At 39.5% G+C, this 23,240-nt stretch overlaps 2 protein-coding genes across 4 annotated transcripts in view; both read left to right on the forward strand.

Moving 5' to 3' along the window:
- Positions 1-16,630, forward strand: LOC146525319 (uncharacterized). 2 transcript variants are annotated; one of them, XM_085154207.1, is made up of 16 exons: positions 1-216; positions 2,188-2,279; positions 2,749-2,912; positions 3,764-3,951; positions 4,523-4,627; positions 5,236-5,374; positions 6,393-6,540; positions 6,698-6,830; positions 7,898-8,050; positions 8,142-8,179; positions 8,285-8,314; positions 8,416-8,582; positions 9,629-10,077; positions 10,232-10,331; positions 13,065-13,527; positions 14,360-16,630. In XM_085154207.1, the coding sequence occupies exons 3-16, from the start codon at positions 2,781-2,783 to the stop codon at positions 14,440-14,442; spliced, it is 2,328 nt and encodes a 775-aa protein (XP_085010333.1). In that variant the 5' UTR covers positions 1-216; positions 2,188-2,279; positions 2,749-2,780; the 3' UTR covers positions 14,443-16,630. The 2 variants fall into 2 exon arrangements, with proteins under 2 accessions (XP_085010333.1, XP_085010339.1); XM_085154213.1 differs by having other exon boundaries at positions 2,211-2,279.
- The window catches only part of LOC146525320 (paired amphipathic helix protein Sin3a-like), an 18,386-nt gene continuing 10,999 nt past the window's right edge, over positions 15,854-23,240 (forward strand). For both annotated transcript variants that reach the window (XM_085154161.1, XM_085154165.1), the window contains exons 1-7: positions 15,854-16,033; positions 18,639-18,855; positions 19,071-19,256; positions 21,846-21,952; positions 22,110-22,431; positions 22,517-22,768; positions 22,918-23,070. In XM_085154161.1, the coding sequence (XP_085010287.1) occupies positions 18,661-18,855; positions 19,071-19,256; positions 21,846-21,952; positions 22,110-22,431; positions 22,517-22,768; positions 22,918-23,070 (1,215 nt within the window). In that variant the 5' untranslated portion in view covers positions 15,854-16,033; positions 18,639-18,660. The remainder of the gene's footprint in view (positions 16,034-18,638; positions 18,856-19,070; positions 19,257-21,845; positions 21,953-22,109; positions 22,432-22,516; positions 22,769-22,917; positions 23,071-23,240) is intronic.

Here is a 23,240-nt window from a genome sequence, read left to right on the forward strand (position 1 = left end):
AATAATCAGAGCTTAGTCACTTCAGTTACGCTTCTCTTGGCATGCAGTAATTTTCATGTTCTTTAGAAGTTCTGGATGAACCAGTTCAACTTCATTCTTTCGTCGCTCAAATTTAGTTTGCTTACATCTCAGCGCGCAAGACTGTATAGAAAGAGAGTGGAGGCTGTAAGCTCCTAAGTTGGACTTTGGAAAATGAAGAACTGACGACTGATTACGGTAAAAATATATCTGTTCCTTGTCTGACATTTTTATTTCAGAGTGTGTGCGTTTTCTATATCTGGCTTTTATTCTGTGGAGGTTTCAGGGCAGAGCTGCCTGAGTAATTCTGGCCTGTGACTGGAGTTTCATTTGTTATTCACCAACATTTAGAAACCTGATACTTTTTAACAGCATACAGTTCAGAAGTTTACCTACATTCAGCATGGGCATGAATGTCATGGTTATTTGGGCTTTTAGTTAAGTTTTTGTCTCCCAGGATTGTACAGGTTACATTTTTAATCACTTTAAAAAACAATAATTGGATGTAAAAGTTTTAATTGATTTTGGATTTTCTGTAATCAACACTGTGAAGAGCATATATATAAGCTCAGATAGATACACTCAAATCTTTTAAAGGTTCTCCAGTGTCTTTTGACTTGGCTAGCCCAAGAACTTTGGCTTCTCATTGTGTAAACTTTATGTAGAGGTGCTCAGAGAAATGTATATTTAGCTGGTGTTGCACATTATAGTCTGCTACCATGTCTCAAAGCATTTGCATAGTGCAGTTCACTACCTGGACAAGTTTGTGACTGGAAAAGACCTCAATATTTTCCACGGGACACAAGATTTAAGTTGATTGTAATTTCTTATGTTTTCATTACATACACCTGTCAATATAAAAAATCAGTTCTTTTTTTTTCCAAGTCAGTTTGCCTCACGATATCTTTGACAAACATGGATCCAGCTCACTGGATATATGTGGACTAAAAAGAAGAGCATACATTTTTGTACTTTTGTGTGTTTTCTCATTAGTTTCGCCTTCTTACTGACAAATAACCCTCTCAATCACCAAAGTATGAAAATATTAGTGTATGCACAAGGAGCTCTACTGATGGCTTTCTTTGTAGTCAGCAGCATTTCTTCACATATTGGAAAAAACTGAGATGCATCTTTAAAAAAGATTTTCTGAAGATACCTCGGGGTTTAAATGTGTAGCTTAATCTTTATCCTGGAAATAAAAGAAACTTTAAAAACAAGAAAACTGTTTATTGATAGGCAATAGCTTTACTGGTCGGGCCCACTTTGAATGAAACTGGGCTCTATGTGGTCCATGATGTAAGATGAGTTGACATCTCTGATTTAGATTCTAAAACTAGAAAATCTGTCACAGAGCCTTTTAAAAGAATGGAAATAAAGATATACACCATAATATGTTGAACTATTTCTCCAGAACAGATTTTTATCACACCATGGACTTTTAAGTACAAAAGCAATGTCCCACTTTGCACACAGACATCACAAACAAATAAAAATTAAAAAAAAAACTGTCATTAGAACATTAGTGAAGCTCAGGAAAAAAGCTAAATAACGCAAGTCACTACCAGCCACTTTCCCCTCCGTGGCCACTGCCTGCAGGTATTGCTGCTTAAGATGCTTAAGATGCTTAAGATGACGCCGCTGCCTTTGAGCCTCCAGCTTTAGGTTCTTATTAACAATTCATGTATTAAAAACACAGCCAAACCATGCTGCTTCCACCAACCATGTTTCATGTCAGGAAAGAGTTTTTGTTGTGAATCTGTAGTACTGTTTTACATCCAGACATCGTGTTTTGCATTTTTGTATCGATACAAGTCATTTTTTATTACTTAATTCTTTCATTTTGTCCCACCATTCTTATTTAGGGTTTTGCACATGGTGGGCATATGTTTGCTGGCTGTTTTATACTGTTGCCACACTTTTCAGTGTTAAGAAGATTTATTCTGCTATGATGGGTGGAACCTAAGAATTTGAAATTTGTTCCTTTTTTCCATTGTATTTATTTATTTGATTGATTGATTGATTGATTGATTGATTGATTGATTGATTGATTGATTGATTGATTGATTGATTGATTGATTGATTGATTGATTGATTGATTGATTGATTGATTGATTGATTGATTGATTGATTGATCGATCGATCGATCGGGTTGTCATTTATGATTTCCAGAGGTTGTTTGCTGTTGTCCTCAGGTTCTTGTGCCCCTCTCTGAGGATTACTTATTGTGATTGGTGGGGGATTCCCAAGTGCAGAAACAGCAGGTATGTCACGGTCTTTTCATTTTGATGGCACTTAAGATCATAATTATTCCACAAAAACTGCAGGTGTTTTCTAATTTGTGACTGACAAAATGGTTTCTATTCAAGTGAGTTTTGATACGAGGTTGATGTTTCACTCTTCAACCTGTCAAACTTTTATAATGTGGTATTACACACCTTGAATTGCAGAGCCGCCAGTTACAATATCATTATTAAATCATAAATAATATAGTGAGAGATTCCGTAGTATCATCTCTCACTATCCTGTCAGATATATAACGACAGCCTTGTTTCAGAAAGACAATGCGGGATCAGTGTTGGATTGACTTTAAAAGTCAAATTTACTTGACGTGTAGTGTAGATAAAACAGGATTCAGGGCGGGGGGGGGGGGGGGGGGTTGCAGCTAATGAAAAGTGAGTTAGTGCTCTGACTCTTGACTACTTCATCTTCCTGTCTTTGTATTTTCCAAAGGTTCAGACTCGCTCCTTGCCTGAGAAGCTGAGATGCTGGACAGATTCAGGATGCATATCTTATTGCTGGGCCTGGCTCTGTTGATGCTGGGCTTGGCCTCTGACGCCTCTTCTCTTGGCCTGACTGTGCATGTTGTGCCCCTGGACAGTGATGGAGGAAAAACAGTGAGCACCGTTTTCCCTCTTTAATTTTTTTTTCAGAGTCCTAAAAACCAAGATCTCCCCACTCTCAGCTGTTCCTAATTATACATTTTTACTATCACATTTTAGTCGTGTGTTGAGATTTTCATAAACTCTAAATTATAGCAGGAAACTAATAAAAGACATTTTCCATGATTCATAAACCATATTATTTTATGCCTCAGCATTATTATTTATTAGAATTATTTATCAAAACTGTGCTTCTATAATTTTACTTTACTAAAATTATACTTTCCTTGAAATATCCTAATAAACGTGTTTACCACTCAATTAGTTAAAACGTTTCAGGATTCACTGCAAGAACAAAAAAACATTAAAATTGACATGCTTCAACGTAAACCCTTCCCCTTCTTTCTTTATTTTAGTTGCTACTTACTTATGTGTGCAAATAATTGATTCTTTTAATTCTACAAAACAAATTCAGTGTCAGTCATTGTGTAGTGTGTTAGGTCTGTTGTAATCTAGTTGGGCATTCTTCCATGCAGTCCTGTCAGCTGTGTACGTCTTAATTACTCATGGCTCCATCTATCCTCAAAAATGAACCCTTACTTTCATATAGATTTAACAGCTGAACTAAGGATAATGTTGATATTGTTGTTTTTTTCATAGTTATTGTCTCCCATTGTTAAAAGTAACAAATACTTTATTTATCCCAAAAGGTAGGAAATTACGCTTACTAATAGTTGTCAATTAATATACACATACTAGTTGTGTGGGTCTCAGATTGATATTTGGTGCCTGATGAACTACATGCAAATGTTTGTAATGTTTGTTTAGTGCAGACATGAGGAAGTTTGTCTCTTTACTTCTTGCAGGTGCGGGCTCATTTCACTGTCATTGCTCCTAGTCCTTGCCCATCTTTGTCTGGACTCTGTGCTCCAGGAGAGGACTGTCTAGTCCACACCACCCCGTTACCTTTCACTGGGACCAAACCCTCTGACTGGTGTGTCCGCCAGTGGCAGAAAACTGTCCCCAGTGACTACAGAGCTACCATCAGTTTAGGGTATGAGACCTACAATGCGAATACCCTTGACCTCAGACATGCTAAATTTTGTATATTAATTTTTACATTTTAAGTGTCAGCTCCATTTTTCATCTTTTTAAAAGAACTTTGCGCAGTCTATTTGGAAAAAACTGAGATTATTCCAAGTGACATTGTTTTGTTTCTTAGACAACTATGGAGGACTTTTATTTGTATTTATTTTTTTGTTCTACTAGATCAGCTTTGCATAATTCAGAGTTTTTTCTGATTTGTTGCCCCTCGCAACAAAGAATGGGTGAAGCTGGGGCTTCTATGGTCCCAGCGAGAGGTTTGTGCTTGAAATAACCACATTAGTGATATCCCACAATATCTGAAATCATAAAGAGCTAAGAGTACACAAAAGCATTTAAAATTGACTATTTCAAGCAGTCTGGAGCCCAAACAAACTGACTTATGATTGTTCAGTCGTGTGCGAATAAAACCATTTGCTATGGAGCATTGTGTTTACTATCTGTGACAAGATCAATGATGTTATTTGTTAAATTAAAGGAAGAAGCCATTAATACAGGGTTTGTTTTTTTTACTGTTTTAGGTCCAGAACAGAATTTTTTGTGTCTATAAATGCAGGACCAGTGATCCGGGCAAACAGCGGGAGACTCAACCACCCTGCTTTTGTGGCTCTCCCTCCTCCACTAAGGTAGTGTAAACAACTACTCTCTGCTCTCCTTCCTCCCGACTCCTGTATTCAGACATGAGCTGAATTTGTGTTAATTAAATTAAGGACATTTAAGCTGTCATAAAGAGATATAAGCTACATATATCTGAACAAAGATCCATATAAGATTTTACATGAAATAGATTTTTAAAATTTCACTTGGTTATTCGGATGATTTAAATCTGAGTGTAATCTTTTTTTTGTTGTTAAAAAGTCCATGTGAAATCAGAGTGAAGCCTGAGTCTGCAGGTTTATGCGATCAGTTTCCGCTGATTTGTCTATCTGTTACTCATGCTCACCACTCGCAGTGGCTTTTTCAGCTCCAAAAGCCAGCTGTTGCTGGAGGCCAAGTTTAAGATCACTGCCCAAACAGGCGTCACCAAAGAGGCAACACTTTGAGAGCTTATTGACGTCAGCCAAAGTCTTTGCTTCTCAAAGACTTCTTCAGAGTGATGCCTTGCCCTTCAGCTGTACAGACTGCACCAAATCCACATTCATTTTTGTTTTCTCTCTTGTTGTGATTTATGATTCAAGAAGCTGATTATCTCTTTGTCTGCATGCCACCAATATTTCTTGTTCTGTGAGAACAGGGCCCGTGTGAACTGTCCTCATGACATCCATCTGTCAGTGAAAGACTTGGATGGGGACAAGGTTCAATGTCGATTTGCCAGTTCTGACAAGGGAGAGTGTGTCAGCTGCACCCAGCACTCTTTCATAGAGCTGGATGGGGTGAGTTGTATTTCACGAGTTCGAGGCTTTATTATTGTAGGCCCTAAAATCTATTTTATTCTTAATTAAAAACATATTTTACTATTTTAAAGATGATTGCAATTAAACATAAGTGCGGATTAGACTAACATAAATATTTAAATATGTTCAGCACCAACCAACACCCAACCCACTCCATCTTTGGGGTTTCATCAGGACAGAAATCTGGCGTAAAACTCTGCCAAATCAAACATGTGGAAATAGCTGCTGTGGTGAATGGTGTGTCTTAAATTTGTGAAGAAAACCCCCCAAAAAACCAGGGGAAAAAGGCAAATCTCAGCTATGGTGAAAAAGAAAGGCTAGACAAAGAGGTTGCAGGTGAGCTGGGAGGAGCTGTAGGTCACATACTGGCAAGGGGAAAGTAAACAGCAGGAAGTGTAAGACTGAAATGACAAAAGCACAGTGTACACAGTGAAAGAACAAAACATGTAACTATGACAGTGACGTAGAGCATAAAAGTATAAAGTAGCTTAAAATTTAAACACAGTAATAAAATATTTTACATCCTTGCTCTTTAACAGAATTTTATCTATCGCTTCCTTTACCCAAAGTAATCTACCTCCTCCCACCAATGAGAATCTGGAATTCTCATTGCCCATAATGTCAAAGCTATTCTACGGCTGAAGCGTGTTGAAGACATCAGCTCACTCTGTACTAGCAGAAGTCAGCCTTTCCAGTAATCACATTCCAGTTAATTTTGGAAATGCAACTGAATTCTCTTTGGTCTTTGATCAGTGAAATAGTTTCCAAAGTAAATTATACTTAATTATAATTATACTTAATTATACAATGGTGCTTAAAAGCACCATTTTATAATATCATTTGCATACAGTCTGGAAACAAGTTTAACCACTCAGTTTTTTTTGTTGTTTGTTTGTTTTGCCTTGTGTTGATGTCATTTACAGTCAAACATTGCCCACACATACCATTGTGGAACTTGTTCATCTCTGTTGTTGACATTGTTTCATTCTTTTACCAGGAGAAATGCATTTTGTCCTTCACTGGACAGGCACCTGCAGGACAGTATTTTATTTACCTGATGGTGGAGGACCTGATTCCTTCGCCCAGAGTAAACCATGCCACAGATCTGCCCCTCAGCTCTGTCCCTGTCCATCTCTCTCTAACTGGTGAGGCTGACAATCGCTTAGATGACATTTTGGTTCAAGTATAGAGAATAATAATTGCGCTTTCTCTCATCATCTGACAAAATGAAAATAATAATTTTACCAGATTAATAATAACTTATAGCATAATGTAATAAATAGTTTCATTTTGTCTTTCCAGTGGAAGAGTCCTATTTTAGGTGCTCTGATGAACCAGTGGCCATAGACAGGACCCCAAAAGATGACTCTGTACTGTTTGTTCTGCCGTACCAGGAGGAGAAAATCAACACTGACTATAGGTCGGAGGAGGAGAGGTGAGTCCTGGTGGCTCTTCCTTTGCCATCCCTCCCACTGCTTTTTAAACATCCCAACATGGTTTATTCTTTTATTTTCTGTTGCTGTTGCTGCATTTTTGCTGCATATGCATGTATAGGTATGTGCATATGTACATGTACAAATATACTTGTATAGAAAAGTTATATAAGAGTCTGCTTGTGTGTGCATATATATGGATGTCTGTGAAGGTTCTCAGTCATCCAGGTCATCGTAGTCAAAGGAGCTTGCAAAGAAAAGCGTCTGGACTTCTTTAAGTTGCTTGAAGACGTTTCACCTCTCATCCGAGAAGCTTCTTCAGTTCTTCAGGCGGAGAGTCCCAGATTAAATCTGAGGAAGCTTCTCAGATGAGAGGTGAAACGTCTTCAAGCAACTTAAAGAAGTCCAGACGCTTTTCTTTGCAAGCTCCTTTGACCATATATATGGATACTTTGTAATCTTTTTTACCTCATTTATTTGAATTTTTTCTTTTATTTGATTAAATTACCCCTCTGTTCAGCACTTTGGCCAGCACTTGATGTCTTTTAAACATGCTATACAAATAAAGCTGACTTGTTGAGCAAAGAAAAAACCCAGTCTGCATATTGAAAAACAGACCTCTGTTTTAAAGAATTACAACAGGGGACTGAAAACAGTAGCGTGTGTGTGTGTCAAGTAAGCACATTTTATATAGTACATGTAAAACCAAAGTGCTTTAGACTAAAATAAAATAAAATGATTTCATTTAAACTCATTTGATTTCATTTAGATTTTCCATGTAATTTTATCACATAAGTACAATGTAAAATGTTAATATAATGGTTTGGCCAAATGAAATTCATTCAGTTGGTATATATTCTATTTATACCAAGTGGATTTTCTTACATTTAATTTTATATATTTCCGTTGCATTTTACTAAAAAAAAATATTCCTTCCTGTTTATTGAGGGTTGCGAGGGTGAAGAATTATTTTTTGAGTGTGCCTGTGTGGCTTTGCAAGAAGTGTGAGAGGTGTGAAGTATTTTTAGGTGAATCAAACATTATTAAAGGTTTCTCTCAATATTTACAGTGTTTTAGAGTTTGCCGTGGTTGGGCCCCCTGACCTCTACAGGACTGGCTTCACATCAGTCGGCCCCCTGGCCACTATGGCCATGGCCTGGATCCGCTCTGAAAACAACCTGACTCATCTGTTGCCCATCTGCTTTGCTGCAAATACCAAGAAGTCAGCTGATGCTTTATTAAACCTGTATTTATACATTTGCATATATGTGCTTCAGATGAACCTGTCTGATCTGAATGTTTTATCCTGTCAGTTTACAGTCGGAGCCAAGATGTGTGTGGCTATACCAAAGTAAGAGCTTGCTTAGAAATATCTGGCAAAACAACTTCTTTCTTTACAGCAGGGTTTTATCTGAAAATACTCACTGCTTACATGTTCCTTCTCAAACTTTTTCAGGGGAAACCAGAACATTACCTGCTGGAACAGGTAGAAATTCAGGTCTTGTGTGTGAGATTCAGGTGATTTTGAGTGTGATAAGTGTGGTTGCGTGAGTTATTATCAATAATTAACCTTCTGCTCCTGGTCAGAACTGAAGTGTGAGAAGACAGAGATGACTCTGGTGCTCCCCATCACCTCGCTCACAAACATCAACCTTGCCGAACTCCAGCTCAACAGCCCCACCTGCCCCGTCAACTACAATAACACACATGTGACTGCAACCATCTCCTTGGACGGCTGTGGCACAAAGACTGTGGTAAAATACTACGCAATTATGTCTTCCTTTACTTTTTTGGTAGCTGTGGCTTTCTTCCTTTATTTTAACATGAAAGGCTTTTATTCAAGAAAGGAATCACAGCAGTATTTAAAGAGCAGCTTAACGTAAACTGAAACTCTTGTCTTTGCTGACACCATGTGGTTTCCTTTCTCCTTGTATATATGTGTTCCAGGAGTCTTTAGAAAGCAGTTTTAACTAAGTAACAAATCAATAACTATGAATTATGAGTTGATGAATATCAAAATGGTGAAATAAAGCTTAGCTGAATTAGCTTAGTCAGCTCTGAGAATGTTCACTCTGGGTTAAGCTTGTAAGAAGAGTTCAGAGATTTAGGCTCAAACAGGCTGTAGCCTTGTGATTGTACCTCCGTGTGGACTGAATCAAATGTAAGACATTAAACAGTCATATCATTCAGTAACAATTCCAGCGTAATGTAGCTTTAACCCCCAGCAGATTGCTCTTTCAGCACACATAAATGTCCTCTAGCCTAATATATATTGCCTACTGGACTTGACCTCTGTTCAGCTAAAAGAAAAAGAATTTGCCTCCAGCTATCAAGACACATCCATGCTGTGTAATATTAGTGCTGTAAGGCTGGATAATGCTGTTCAGTGAAATTATAGTGGGATAAAAAAGAAGGCTGTAAAGTTTAATTAAGTAGTCGTCAGAGAATAAGAGAAATCCTTCTCATGTTTGCTTCAGGCTATAAAGGAGGGAGACGATATGTAAAAACTGAGGTGTTAAAATAATGTTAAAAACTTTCCAGCGAGCAGTGTCACAGAGTCACCTGCAGTAGACCAAGAGTTTAACTTATCTGTCTTTTCTTAAAAAAAAAGAATTTCCCTTATCTGAAGCTCTGTCATCTGGTTACACAGAAGATGAAACTTATTGTAAACTTTTTATTCAAAATAGATTTTCTGGCCTTATATTAAAAATTATTTCTCAAACAATGAGATATTTTGCAGTGATAGATTATTTGTTTGGATTTTTTCATTTTCTCTTTTCTCATTCTCAATTTTTCCCAGCACTCGGGCCCAGAGCTGGTTTACACCAACACCTTGAAAACCGTGCGTCCCTACTCTATGATTAGCCGCCAGCCCTTACTTATCCTGCCTTTGGCCTGCCGCATCCCAGGAGTCCAGGTCAAGGGCCCAAACGCTTTAATTGAGTTGCCCACAGAGAGAGAGATCTTTGGTGAGTTTCGTGTTTGGATTGAATTTTACCTCCCAGGAACAGGGCCCCTGGCACAATTCACCAGAAATCCCACGTTTCGCTCTAACTTCAACTCACCACAAAGAGTGCGTAGAGCTGTTGACTCGGAAACAGGAAGTGAAGAAAGTGGATCCAGGATCAAACAACTGGACCTCTATGTCAGGTCCAATGTCAGTGTGGTTCGAGCCGAGATGATAGTAAACGAATGCATCGAGTCTGAGACTGAGGACTTTGCAATAAGCCGTCCTATTCTAAAACAAGGGTCAGTAATATTCAGCTTGTGTCCTGTCATTTTTTCAAAGTTACCACTTTGGAGAGGACAGATGCTCTTAGAAAATCTTCTCAAAGAAATGTTGTTTTCAGTACATGAAGCATATCATACAAACTGAAATAGCAGTCGCATTTCTCTTTTTCAGGTGCTTGACATCCAGCAACACCTTAGAGATTATTACTACCCAAAATAATTCCAGGGTTTACCGCCTTGATTTGAGTACAATACAGACCAATGGAACAACTGTAAGTGATGTCATATAACACACACATAAGCACAAGTGTCACTTTGCTGTACTCTTTCTGTGTACCAAAGGCTTGTTTCAAATAAAAGTTGAAACTGAGAAAGAAATCATTTTGACCAGCAAAATACAATACAAGTTTACAGGGTCATTCAATGTCAATTCATCAAATCAATGTTAAAGATACGTTTCTTAAAAGGCATTATGCAAAATTTCAGCATTACTGTGGCTGTAGGACGGGCTGTTTTAGACAATTTTCTAAAAACTACTTGAGTTAGCTTTTTTCACAATTTCTGTCTCTAAGAATACTTAGGAGCGCAGCTCAAGTTAGGAGAGCATGAAGGATGCTCGAAGTCCCTTAAATATTCGGATGTCTGATCTCCGACAGCTGATTTGTATTCCAGCAGAAACCACCGTTTTGTACGCAGGGGGTGATATTTTGTTTACAACTAGTCAGATACAAGGAGGATGATATTATTTAATGCAGTTCAAGTCAGGTGAAAGGATCTAGCTCAAGTAGTTTTCTAGATAATTGAATTTTAAAAAGGGGCCTTCACAAAAACGGTGCTAGAAAAACGTTTTTTTTTTGGTTTTTTTGTTTTTTTTTTTGTTTTTTTTCCTGTCCCATTTGGTTCTTTAGCCGTCAGAATTGTTGTCTGAAGACCAACAAGGATACCCAATGGATTTATTTTGCCAAATGGATCATCAAAAAAACAAAACAATGCAACATACTATACACAACACCATCGCATTAATCTAGCTAAGTGTAAACAGCAGTAAATACTAAATATTGAATGTTGTTGTGCAGCACGCAGGACAGACAGCGCACAATGTGCTTTGAAGTAGCAGCCAAGAAAGGTGTGATTTAAGTCTACGAACAGTGAACACCCATGTGCACATCTGTGTGGATCGGCGCGCTTGTATTCAAATGGTTTCCCCATGTAATGGTCTGCTAGAGGATGTAGAGAGCCATAGCCCTGTCCCCCAGGGCATGAAGCAGGCATGGAGGAGATCCAGGCCCCAGACATCCAGAGGCCCCAGAGTGCAAGAGCCCAAGGAGGACCACCGGAGGGGCATCCGTGCCACCTTCATGGGAAGGGCTGAGGATCCCCAGATGAGGGGTCACCCAGTAGCCACCGGGCAGAAGCTAGAGGGGGCTGCACTGGCGTGCCCGCCGGCTCCGCCGGCAGCCAGCTGTGCCAGAGTGAACCGAGCCGCAGGCACAGAGGCCGGAGGCCCGAGGGACCCCCGCGCCCCGGAAGAGGCCTGACCGAGCAGCAGGCGCCAGGCCCCGCCAAGTAGCCACCGGGAGTGAGCTGGCACATGACCTGAGCGCCCAGCCCTGGACACCAAGAACCAACAATGCACCGACCCCTGAGGGCATCAGTCACCGGCAGGGAGTGTGGTGAGGGGAGATAGGCCTCCACACTTTGGAGGGCCTGGGAGTTCCCAGAGAGGTGGAGTCTAAGACCCGACCTGACATATAGACACAGACAAACAGGCACACACAGACACAGACATGCATTCCCACCCTCATGCACACATATACAAACACTCAGCACTCACCCAACGTAGGAATAAACGTAAATGGACATGTACACACAATCACACTCCCCAAACATACTCTATACCCCGGGTCCAGGTATCCTCACCCCCAGAGATGGAAACGGCACCCAGACCCAAGAGATGTTACCCTTCCCTCCGGGGTGGAGGCAAGCAGACCGCCCCAGGCTCCGCAGCAGCAGGGAGGCCAATCGGACAGCCAGCATCTCTTCCCAGCCCCCCCGCCCCGATGGCTAGCAGAGAACGGGGGTGTGTTAAGACCCCATACCTCATAACAGAAAAACGTTTAAAACAGCCCTGGTGTTTTCCCTTCAAATACTTATCTGAGAGCAATAGTGGCATGATGTTTTTCATGATTCCTATTAAGAGTGTATTTTTGCCCTCAGTTTTGTTTTCAAACAAATTTGTGATGGTCGAGTGGGAAGTTGACAAATGAGGTACTACTTAAAAGTGATGCAAGCCCCTGTGAGTTTTTTTCAAACATGTTGTAGCCACGGGAGTCACTTATAATAACTGTTTACTTAATTAACAGTTCTAACATTTGAAAAGTGAATTTTACAAGCTTTCCAAAAAACATTGTGTTTAAATGAAAATTACGATTTATTTTTATGTATGTTTTATCTTATTTATGTTTTAAAATAAAGTTGATATTTTTAGTTTGGAAGCCAGTTTTAGGGAAATCCCTACAATTTTTCTCCTGTTCAGTTGCACATCTGCTGTTTTCCGCTTTTTTAAATTTATTACATTCTCAGATGCAAAAATAAACAAATAAATAAATAGAAATTAAATGGTGGTGTAGCTGGTTCTATCCCACTGTGCCAAACAGAAACATTTAAACTGATTTCCATGAGACTTTGTTTCATGTAGCTAGCACCATCATCTGCTCAATGCTTGAAAAATATGTTGATTAGTTACCAAATACCTCTAAAGCAAATTGCAGATTTTAAATTAATTTTACTAATCAGTAAGTGCTATCATGCTAGCATGCTATGGAAAGGTACTGACCACTGCACACATCATGTGTGGTGGCTGACTTGTTCTGAGCATTTGTCTTGATTGTGCTTTAGAATTGTTCCAGTATTAATGCTTCGTAAACAGCTGTAGTGCTCTATGTGGCGATAGTGTGAAATACTTTAATCTGAACGCTGCTGAGTGTAGCTTTTTGTGTTTACAGCTGTATGTCCAGTGCACAGTCAATCTGTGCATTTCCACCATGCCCTCTCTGTCGTGCCCAAATCTATGTACCAGCTCCAGGAGTCAGAGCACCCTGGTTGGCAGTGTGTTCACCAGCAGCTACACAGTCAAATCAGGACCTGTGAGCCTTGTGGTCACCACTCCTGCTCTAACCACAACAGCCGTGGCAAACACAACAACCGCAGCAAATACAACAAGTACTAATGTAACAACCGCTACTACAGCCACAGCTGCAACTACTCGTACAGCCAATACTGCAAGTACATCAGCAACTCCAGCTGTTACAGCTGCAACTACTGCAACCAGTATCACAACCAATACTGCAAGTACATCAGCAACTCCAGCTGTTACAGCTGCAACTACTGCAACCAGTATCACAACCAATACTGCAAGTACATCAGCAACTCCAGCTGTTACAGCTGCAACTACTACCGCAGGAAGTGGTAAGACAATTTATTTTAAACAAGACTTAACCTCTCCTCTGTTTTTAAACATTAATTCACTAAAATGTAAAAGACAATATTAATGACAATAAAAGTCAGTTTTAACCTTTTAGGTTTCCTGCAACAGTGGTTTTGATTTTCAGGAAAGTAATGAGCAGTGGCTTATTTCAGGGCCACTGGCTTATTCATTCCTGGCCAGGTGCCTAAATATAAGCAAATGAAAACATGTAGGTCACACTCAAGTCAAAGATGACAAAAGTGCTTTACAGGCTATGCAAATTATACATTTAATTAAGCGTTGGTCAACTTTTAACATTTCCATCGTTTTTAATAAATTTAATTAAGAAAATGTAAATGTTCCTGTGTCTGAAGTACTTTGGGTCAACTTCTGTTGTTTAAATGTGCTACAGGCTCTAAATAAAAAAAAGTGTGAGAGTCAACATAAAAAGATTTTAAAGTTTTTCATAGTGCATGTTTGATGTACATTTTTTCATTTCCATAAAACAGTTCAGTGGGCTGCATACTGAACTTGAAGGATAGAAACAAAGTATCGATCCTATCACACTAGTGTCAACCTTACACCGATACAAGTGTTGGAATCGATACTATCAATATTTTTGATTGATCCGCCCCTCTCTACCTTCTTAAAGGAGTCCCAAAGAGATTTGTATCCCTTCCCGGTGTCAAACTGGTGATCTTTCACTTGTTAGGCAAATGTGTAAAATATTACCATATTCAATTATATAATCTTGCTTTTAATGTTTAAATGTTAATAAGTGACAAGTGTTAACTGTAAACTTAACTCACTGACCTCATCTCTCTTCCACTGCAGCTCCATATCAGGCCTCATCTCTGGCAACAGGAGTGATTTTGACAACTTTCAGCATATTTCTTCAGAAAATGCTCCTTTGCTGATCCTGCATCTGGAGTTATCTGTCACCTTAGGGAGCACCTCATTCGTTTCCTTTGGACATTTAGAGATAGAATCACACAAATTATTCCAGTGTGTATTTTGAGCTGTTTCAGATTCCCACATTAAAGTAAGATCACACATAATACTGTCAAAGGGAAAATAAATAGAATTGCATAGAATTTTCTTAATTCCTCTATCCCTTTCATAGTTATAAGATGGTAAGAAATGCTTAGGATGCAATATTAAAAATGTTAAACTGCTGTATTACACTTTACTAGTAAAATGGTGGATTTATATGACCTTCATCGACACAGCAATTTGTTTGTTTTACAAACCAGGACCATTGTGGATAAAATGTCTTCTTCACCATGAGTAAAACTTTTAAAATTTTGGTTAACTGGCACTTTAAGATCTACTTTATGTATTTTTTTTCATAGTCCAACAAAAACCTGTTTAAGAAAAAGAACTTGAGCTTATCATTATCTAAAGTGTATCCATCTTTACTTCAGATATAAAAATTAAAATTGTATGTGTATTGTTTTTAGAATAACATAAATATGTTGCTAAGTAGTTATTATTATTAACCGCTTTGATCTGTTTCTAATAAGTTTTCCTTTTTACAGTTCTATTTTATTAATCTCTTATAAGGTTGGGTGTTTGTTTGCAAAGGCCAATATGAATAAAGCATGAATTATTATTTGATGAAAGTTGTACTGGTATTGGATCGATTTCCTAGCTGTTGTAGGAGATTTTGTGAAAAGAAGCCACTTTTTTCCCCCTTAATCAATCTCTACTGATGCCAAAGAAAAATTGAAAAATATTTTTTTCTAGGAGCACTAATCAAAGTCCTAGGTCTAATAATAAGATCAGTGGTATTAGAAAAATCTCCAGGGTGGTTTTAACAATGAGGCAGAGAACAGCAAGTAGGAGGGTTATACAGGTATTTTAATTGTGAGTATGTAAATATGTCCTCAGCCTTGGAGATCAGTGTGTGCAATTAAATTATTTAGCTCTAAGGTACACTTACTAGCCACATCTTATTTTATCAACACATTTGTGGTGTCGTCATATCAGAATCAGTTGTAGAATAATACATAGACAAGCCTAAATATCAGTGCAAATAAATACTTATTAAATGCACTAACTGTGTACGTTAGTCATTGTAACTGACAAGAAAGTTACTGAGTTTATCTGTTGAATTCAGTATATTGTGCCGTACACGTAATGCTGATGACCCTGCACTTGGCATGACCATAGACGCCTTTAACCAAAGGTATGGTACAGGCCTGGCCCACAGCCTTAACTGTATTTGTTTTCATTCTGTAGTGCTGACCAATCCCGGTTCAAACTGGGAGGAGACCAGCCCGCCCTTCCCAATAGACACACCTCTATGTTCAAGGAACACCGCTTCACACACACACTGTTGTTAGCGACGTAGCCACTACGGCCAGTTTGATTTTCCACATTTCCAATTACGGCTACTTCTTAAAACTTCGCTTTTTTTCACCGTCGGGTGAATGCACGAGTAGCGGCGTGTTGGTCGAGATCCCTTCCACTGGTGGGTCAAGTTGTTGCTGGTGGCGGTTCCCCGAGGTAAGTTAAAGTGGTGTTAGCTGGCTAGCCGGAGAGTCTGTAGTGATGAGGGGGGTTGGTTGTTGTGCTAACATAGCAATCAGTTAGCTACTAAATAACCTTGTCTAGTCTCCAAATAGTGAGCCAACGCGGATTACGTTCTGTTGCTGGTGTAGTTTAGTGTTATAGCAGAATAGTGTGGGAGTTTATTTGCGGTTGCGTTGACTTGCAGTGTCGACAAGTCAGTGGAACCAAGTCGCTGGTTAGGTTAGCAATCTAAGAGCGACGACCATGAACTAGCTTACAGGCTAACCTGACAACATGTATTTTTGATCACAGTTTGTTCTTGCCACAACTGATTTTTATTGCTGGATCGGGGTTGATGTCAAAGTAACGTAACTGACAGATAAGTAGTTTTGGCTGGGAGGAAAAAAAATCATTTTTGCAACTTCTAGCTTAACTTGCCGTTTATGCGACATTTGCATTAGCTGTGCGAAGTGTTAGCTTGTTGGCTAGCTGGTGTTCTTCTTGAGCTAACCACCTAGCATAGCCAAATTAATTACTGACCATAAAACTTAATTCAACTGCCCCAATTGTACCGGTACCCCGTACGCTACAAACTAAGCCACCGACTGTGTTGCCGCGTTATCTGATGCGATTAGGCATGGCTGTTTTCTTTTCGACGTCTTCTACCCAACGGCAAGGGTAACGTCAGGTAGCCAGTATGTTTTGCTCGTCTAATGTTTTACTTAGACTCCAGTTTACTGAGGGCTGTTAACGAAGACCCGGCTGTGACAAACTGATATGTTCCGGTTTTTTCTCTAACATTTAACTGTCAGTCTGCACGAAGCAGAGGGCAACTTGCTTTCCACATAACTTTGAAGCTAGAACTGAAGTCAACGTCAGCCATCTGACTAGCGAAAGCGGTCAGCTCACCGAAAACCGATAGCCTTACAAGCTCGGTGTTTGGGAGAGAGGGGGAGGGGATACGGCAGGGCTACAGCCAGCGAGAGAGACAGCGCCTACATGCCTGCAAGACGTTGACTGTCGGCGAAATTTCAAGTTTCTTTTAGTCCTACTTAATCAGTTTCGACACAATTTACTATCTGCCGTATTTGCGTAGCGCTTCGGCATAGAAATTCTGAAGCTGGATACGCTACAGACACGATCTCGGCGAATGAAGACCGTACGCTCAGTCACCGTGTTTTCCGAAATTGGTTGTGCGCGGCAGTGAGGCACAATGTCTCCTCTCCTCTTAGCAAATGCGGTGACGTTTGCTTAGGAACCGTCGATAAATTTCTTTACTGTACACTCATGGTGGGCGCTGTGCTTGCAGCTACAAGTTTAACTTGTTACGTTTTCTCAAATGTGTATATTTCCACACCCCCGTGTATTTTTTAAGTTGTAAAATATACAAATAAAACGTAAAAATATTAACTTAAAGTCTAGTCATCGGCGGTGTTCGCATATGCTTAAAGTCTTACATGCGACGAATGCTTACAGGAGAATGAATGGCATAACCAATAGGCTTGTACTTGTGTTATAAAAAATTATTACAGGAGAAAAAAAAATGCACATAATACATGTGCACTGAACGTTATCATTATCATTTGTCTCACTGAGTCGACTCAATGACAGCTCTGGCAGCGTCACTCTGTCTTAATGTCTTTTGAAAGACGGTCCCTAGCCAGCCGCCACAGTCAGTCTGCTGAACATGATGGCATGTCTATTTACGGACAACCTTAAATAATCACTTTTGCTCATAGCTTTGTTTTTTTTTTTCTGCTACTACTTTTATGGTGGAGTGCGTTGGTATCTGCATTTGTTTTTATTATAATAACTCAGTAATAAATAAATACAGAATTATTTAAGTTAATTAAAATATGTCACTGTAATGGTTGATGAATTAATCTGTCTATCAGTTAAATCAGGACTATTCAGACAAAAAATGTACACATACTATATCTGTCAAAGAAGGTGTGTTTTCACACCACTGTTAGTTCTCTCAGAAGACCACCAAATATCATTGGTTTTAACCTCTCTAGCTTAAGTCCTGTAAAGCCTCTGTGTACACTGAGGAAGCACAATGAAGCAAAGCAGATTGGTGTCACATTCTGAGCTTAGTTATGCCAAAGGAGTGTTGTTTGGAAGCCACTGCTTAAAGCCCAGCTTTTAAGCCACTTTGCAACAATTGTCCTAATATTTGTTGCCGTTACCTATCTGTGTGACGCTTGTGAGTAAAGTTTTGCTTGAGTTGTTTATAGTGAAACTCAAATTTAATTTGATCACTGTGAATGAATGAGTACTTACTGTTGTTGTCACTGTTAAAACAATGCAGGCCAGTTTATTATCTATTTGATCACATGCAGTGGTATGTTAGACAGCTTTGGAGAGCACTGTCTAAATGAATCAGCTAGCCAGAAAGAAAAATGCTAATCAGCATGTTGCAGTTTCCACTTGTAAGTTGCATGTTAAAGGTGAGAGGTTGACCAGCCCTTGACCAGCCCTATATATATATACATACATACATACATAAAATGTGGGTGTGTTTAAAAAAAATGGCAAATGTTAACAGCCTGTAAATTGTCCATCGTTATTTACCCCCCCCCCCCCCCCCCCCCTCTAGTCCTTTTGACTATGTGTATATAATGAAGAGGCGTGTGGAGGACCAGGAACCAATACTTGCGCCTCAGCAGCAGCTATTACGCCGACCTCAAATACAAGGAATTACAGAAAACTTCCAGCACCGGGCCCTTGCCCCGGCCCCTACTGTAATAGAGGCACCTGCAGACAAGATGCAGCCATCGACCAGCATCCAGTACTCTCTTCCCCAGGGCTACCAGGTATGATAAATCTGCACAGATACCTGAAGAAGTGTTTATATTATATATATTATATTATTTAACAATATGTTTAAGAAGTAGGTGTCATTTTGATTTGATTTTCTTTTCCTTTATTTTGCAACAATGTAATCTGTAATATTTACAATACTGCTAGTGACATGGTTAATCTTGTCTAAATGTCTATATTATATAAAATATCTATTTCTTCCTCAAAGGTTTCTGCAATGCCTCAGAGCACAAGTGGACATGGGCATGGACACAACAGTACAGCACCACACGTTGGTCCTCACTCACACGCTCTAGCAGTGCCGTCACAGGGCCCTGCAGTGGTCCAAGGTCATGTTCATCCACCTGCACCCATGCCTTCAGCCACAGGACAGCAGCAGTTTCAGCGGCTGAAGGTATCTGTACATCACCACATATATGAAAACATGAGGACCAGAATGAACCAAAACAGCTGTTCATCCCGAGTGCACAAAGGCAAAAAGCGAATGCCTTTAAAATTACATTGTGTCTGCATGCTGAAAGGATAGAGTGAGGAGTATGTTTTGTAGAGCAGCAACAAGTTTCATCTTTCTACACAGGAGGCATTCAGATACATATACATTGTTCACCCTTCGTTAGAGGTGAACAAAGTCCAATAGACAACGGCAAAAAAGGGAAATAGTCTTGAAGCTGGCGTGCTTGTTATATATGGCTTTTCATCAACATCCTAAACCTTTTCTACTTATCAACTTATAGGGTTGGACGATTAGTTGGATTTTAATGCCAAATTAATTACCGCTGTGGCTTCCAGCAGTTTAAAAGAAATCAGATGAAACAATTACTTTTTAACATTCATTTTTGCCACATGGACATCTTTTCTCTCTCTCCCTCTCCCTTATAATCAAGTGCACCACTTCCCTTTTCACCAGTGAGCATTTTTTTCCCCCCTCTCTAAAAGCTCAAAGTCCCTGGTTAATACAGCAAGATGAGAGATTATAGACATAGAGCTAAAAATTCACAATATTTTTGAAGGTGAAGCTGTTAAAGGATTATTAAAAATTGCCTGCAGCGACCTTTGTCTCTACACCTTTGAAGTCATATACCTAGACCACATTGGGCCATGCACAGCAGGTAACAAATCTGCACAGTTGAGTCAATCTTGAGTCTGTTCGGGTCTTCTGGGACACATAAGTCTGCTGCCACCTTGTTATCATATATCCCAGTGTATATTTCGGTCCAGTGAAAATCAGCTGTTGCAGAAAACACAGCCTAGTCAGGGCACTTCTTTTCAATTGATTTTTGTTTTCAATATTTAAAGTTAATGTTTAGTTAAAGGGACTACATAAAGTATTATTTGTCAATCATTACGTTTTTGGTATAGTTGAGCAGCTTTATATGATCTTGCTATTTGGTGGTTTGCCATTTTAGAATAGAGTATCCCTTATATTTTCATTGTACCTGTACAATAGGGCTGCCACAAACGATTATTTTGATAGTCGACTAGTCACCGATTATTGTTGCAATTAGTCGACTAATCAGATCATGCATCCATTGGACGTAAAAAGTACAGCTTATTGCACCAGCATGCATGTGCTCTTATATAACTATCATTAGCTTACAGCTTTAAGTGTGTAAGGTATGTGCTAACTAAAAATAAAGACAAGATGATATTTTATTAAATTTTAATGAAATCTGCTGATTGTTTAGGTAAAGTTTAATAAACTCAGCTGTCTGCTCCTTGCTATCTAAAATATAACAGGACACCGGAGTATATTCTTGAGCATCTCACACTTCTGATAATCAGTTGTCTGCTTGACGTTTATTCAGCTGTGTAAAAACTATAACTTTAATCTCAGCCAAACCGATTTACTCAGGAACAAATAAAATACAAAAAAAAAAAAAGCCAAACAATAACATTTTTAAGTTATCTAAGTGACTTATATATCATGTTTAACCTGAGTAGCAAAAGACCACGGTTTGAACGATTTGCCGGGAGTCCGGTGTTCTCACGGGTTCTAGTGAGCCTTGAACCCCAGTTAGCTATCGAGCTAGTGGGTAACAGATGTCTCCGAAAACGTCGGAGTGCTTTTGAAAATATGTGGTGTCTTGATAAACCGAGCAGATATTTGAGGTTTACACAGCTACATCCTCGCCTGAAAATATGTTAAACGTTTATTTTGTGACCCAGAAAGAATAATAAGAGTAATATTAAAACTAACTAGCTGCTGCCATTGTTGGAAACTGAGCAGGGCTGCACTATGAATTCTGGGACACAGCTCCTTCTTCTTCGGGGTTTAACAGCAGCTGGCATCCTTGTACATGCAGTGCTGCCATCTTCTGTTTAAATCCGTTATTACACTCTTAAATCCTACTACTTATTCCTGCGTCTTTTGGGATCTTACAAAGCTTCAGACGCGTCAACTATTAAATCAGTCGTCGACGATTTTGATAGTCGACGTAATCGTGACTAGTCGACTAATCATGGCAGCCCTACTGTACAATAAATAATGGGTGCTCCAATGCCACCTGTGCAGAATAAAAAAAAATATACATAGCAAAGATATCAGGAATGAATAGCAAACAGAAGAGTCAAACTAGAGGAATATGTACAAAACAATAGAAGGGCACACAATGGAGAGCACGCTCTCCACTGAGGAGCGCTAGAAGGCCAGCAGCCGTTTCTGGTCCAGATTATTCATCCTCAGGACAGCCGCTGTTGGGCCTTCTTTACCCAGGCGTTGGTGTTGTGGGTCCTGATGAGATCATTGGAGATGTGGGTGCCCAGAAACCTGAAGGTGGAGACAGATTCCACCCATTTTCCATTTATAATAACAGAGGAGTGGGCCTGTCCGTGCCTCCTGAAGTCCATTATGAGCTCTTTTGTTTTAAAGATGTTCAGCTTCAGGTTGTTTTCTGAGCACCAGCGGGACAAGTTCTCTGCCTTTGCCCTGTCTTGCCATTTTGGTGGTGATCATCTTACAATCTTCTCCATTCTCGTTTTGTAGGTTGAAGATGCCTTGTCTTATTTGGATCAAGTAAAACTGCAGTTTGGGAATCAACCTCAAGTTTATAATGACTTCCTTGATATCATGAAAGAGTTCAAGTCGCAGAGGTGAGTTTTTGTTTTATTGCCAGTTTTTCTTATCAGATGTTAAGAAAAACTGGCAATAAAACAAAATTTATTTTACCATGACACCTAAGTGATCTCTATGAATCCAAATAACAGTGTTTCAGAAACTAAAGTACCAAAACTTGTTCTGTTACTACAGCATAGACACTCCTGGAGTCATCAACCGTGTGTCTCAGCTTTTCAAGGGCCACCCAGACCTCATCATGGGTTTCAATACTTTCTTGCCACCTGGATACAAGATTGAAGTTCAAACCAACGATCTAGTCAATGTGACCACGCCAAATCAGATCCACTACATCACACCACACGGTGTTTCTGTTCAGAACATCCCTGCAAGTGGAGCACCCAGCCAGCCTGCCCCCAGCCACCACCAGCACCAGAGTCTGCCACAGGCTGGCTCACTCACTACCACCACCCAACCACTTATCCCTGCCCAGCCTGCTCCAAATAAAACCAGCAAGGTAGATAACAATGTTCTTTATTTGTTTACATCTAGTATGACAGATGCATTAAATGACTTTTTTCACTTGTTGTTCTTCTAAACAGCCAATTCAGTCTCCAGCCCATACACCCACCAGCCAACCCAATCCATCTATCCCATCTTACGCCTCGCCCCGCTCTCCTTCAGTTCAGTCCCACACTCCTGTCAGCAGCACACCATCCAGTGGGCCACCTATCCAAAACAACCAACCTGTGGAGTTCAACCATGCTATAAATTATGTCAACAAGATCAAAAACCGCTTCCAAGGTCAGCCAGACATCTACAAAGCTTTCCTGGAAATCCTGCACACATACCAGGCAAGGAAATATACACAGCATTAAACTGTTATTAAGATATTATAAGATATAACATTTCAAATAGTTTTACATGCAACTGCAAAAATAAACGTGAAAGTAAATTTGAATTATATCATACCTTGTATATTTATAAAAATATATATTTTTAGAAGGAACAGCGAAATGCTAAAGAAGCTGGAGGAAACTACACCCCAGCACTGACTGAGCAGGAGGTTTACACTCAAGTTGCAAGACTTTTCAAGAACCAAGAGGACCTGCTCTCAGAGTTCGGGCAGTTCCTGCCTGATGCCAACAGCTCAGCGGTTAGTCTCCAGACATCACGGTCAATTCTTTAGTTAAACATCCCTGCAAATACACGTGGTATGACTAGGAGTTACTGCATCCTTGTAACTGTCTGTCTTTTGCACTTTTCCTTAAAACCACTTGTTTGCATTGGATATGAAATTGATTTACAGATGGGTGCCAAGTTAAA

This window comes from Neolamprologus multifasciatus, chromosome 1, assembly GCF_963576455.1.
Source record: "Neolamprologus multifasciatus chromosome 1, fNeoMul1.2, whole genome shotgun sequence".
In the NCBI taxonomy this organism is placed as follows: domain Eukaryota; kingdom Metazoa; phylum Chordata; class Actinopteri; order Cichliformes; family Cichlidae; genus Neolamprologus; species Neolamprologus multifasciatus.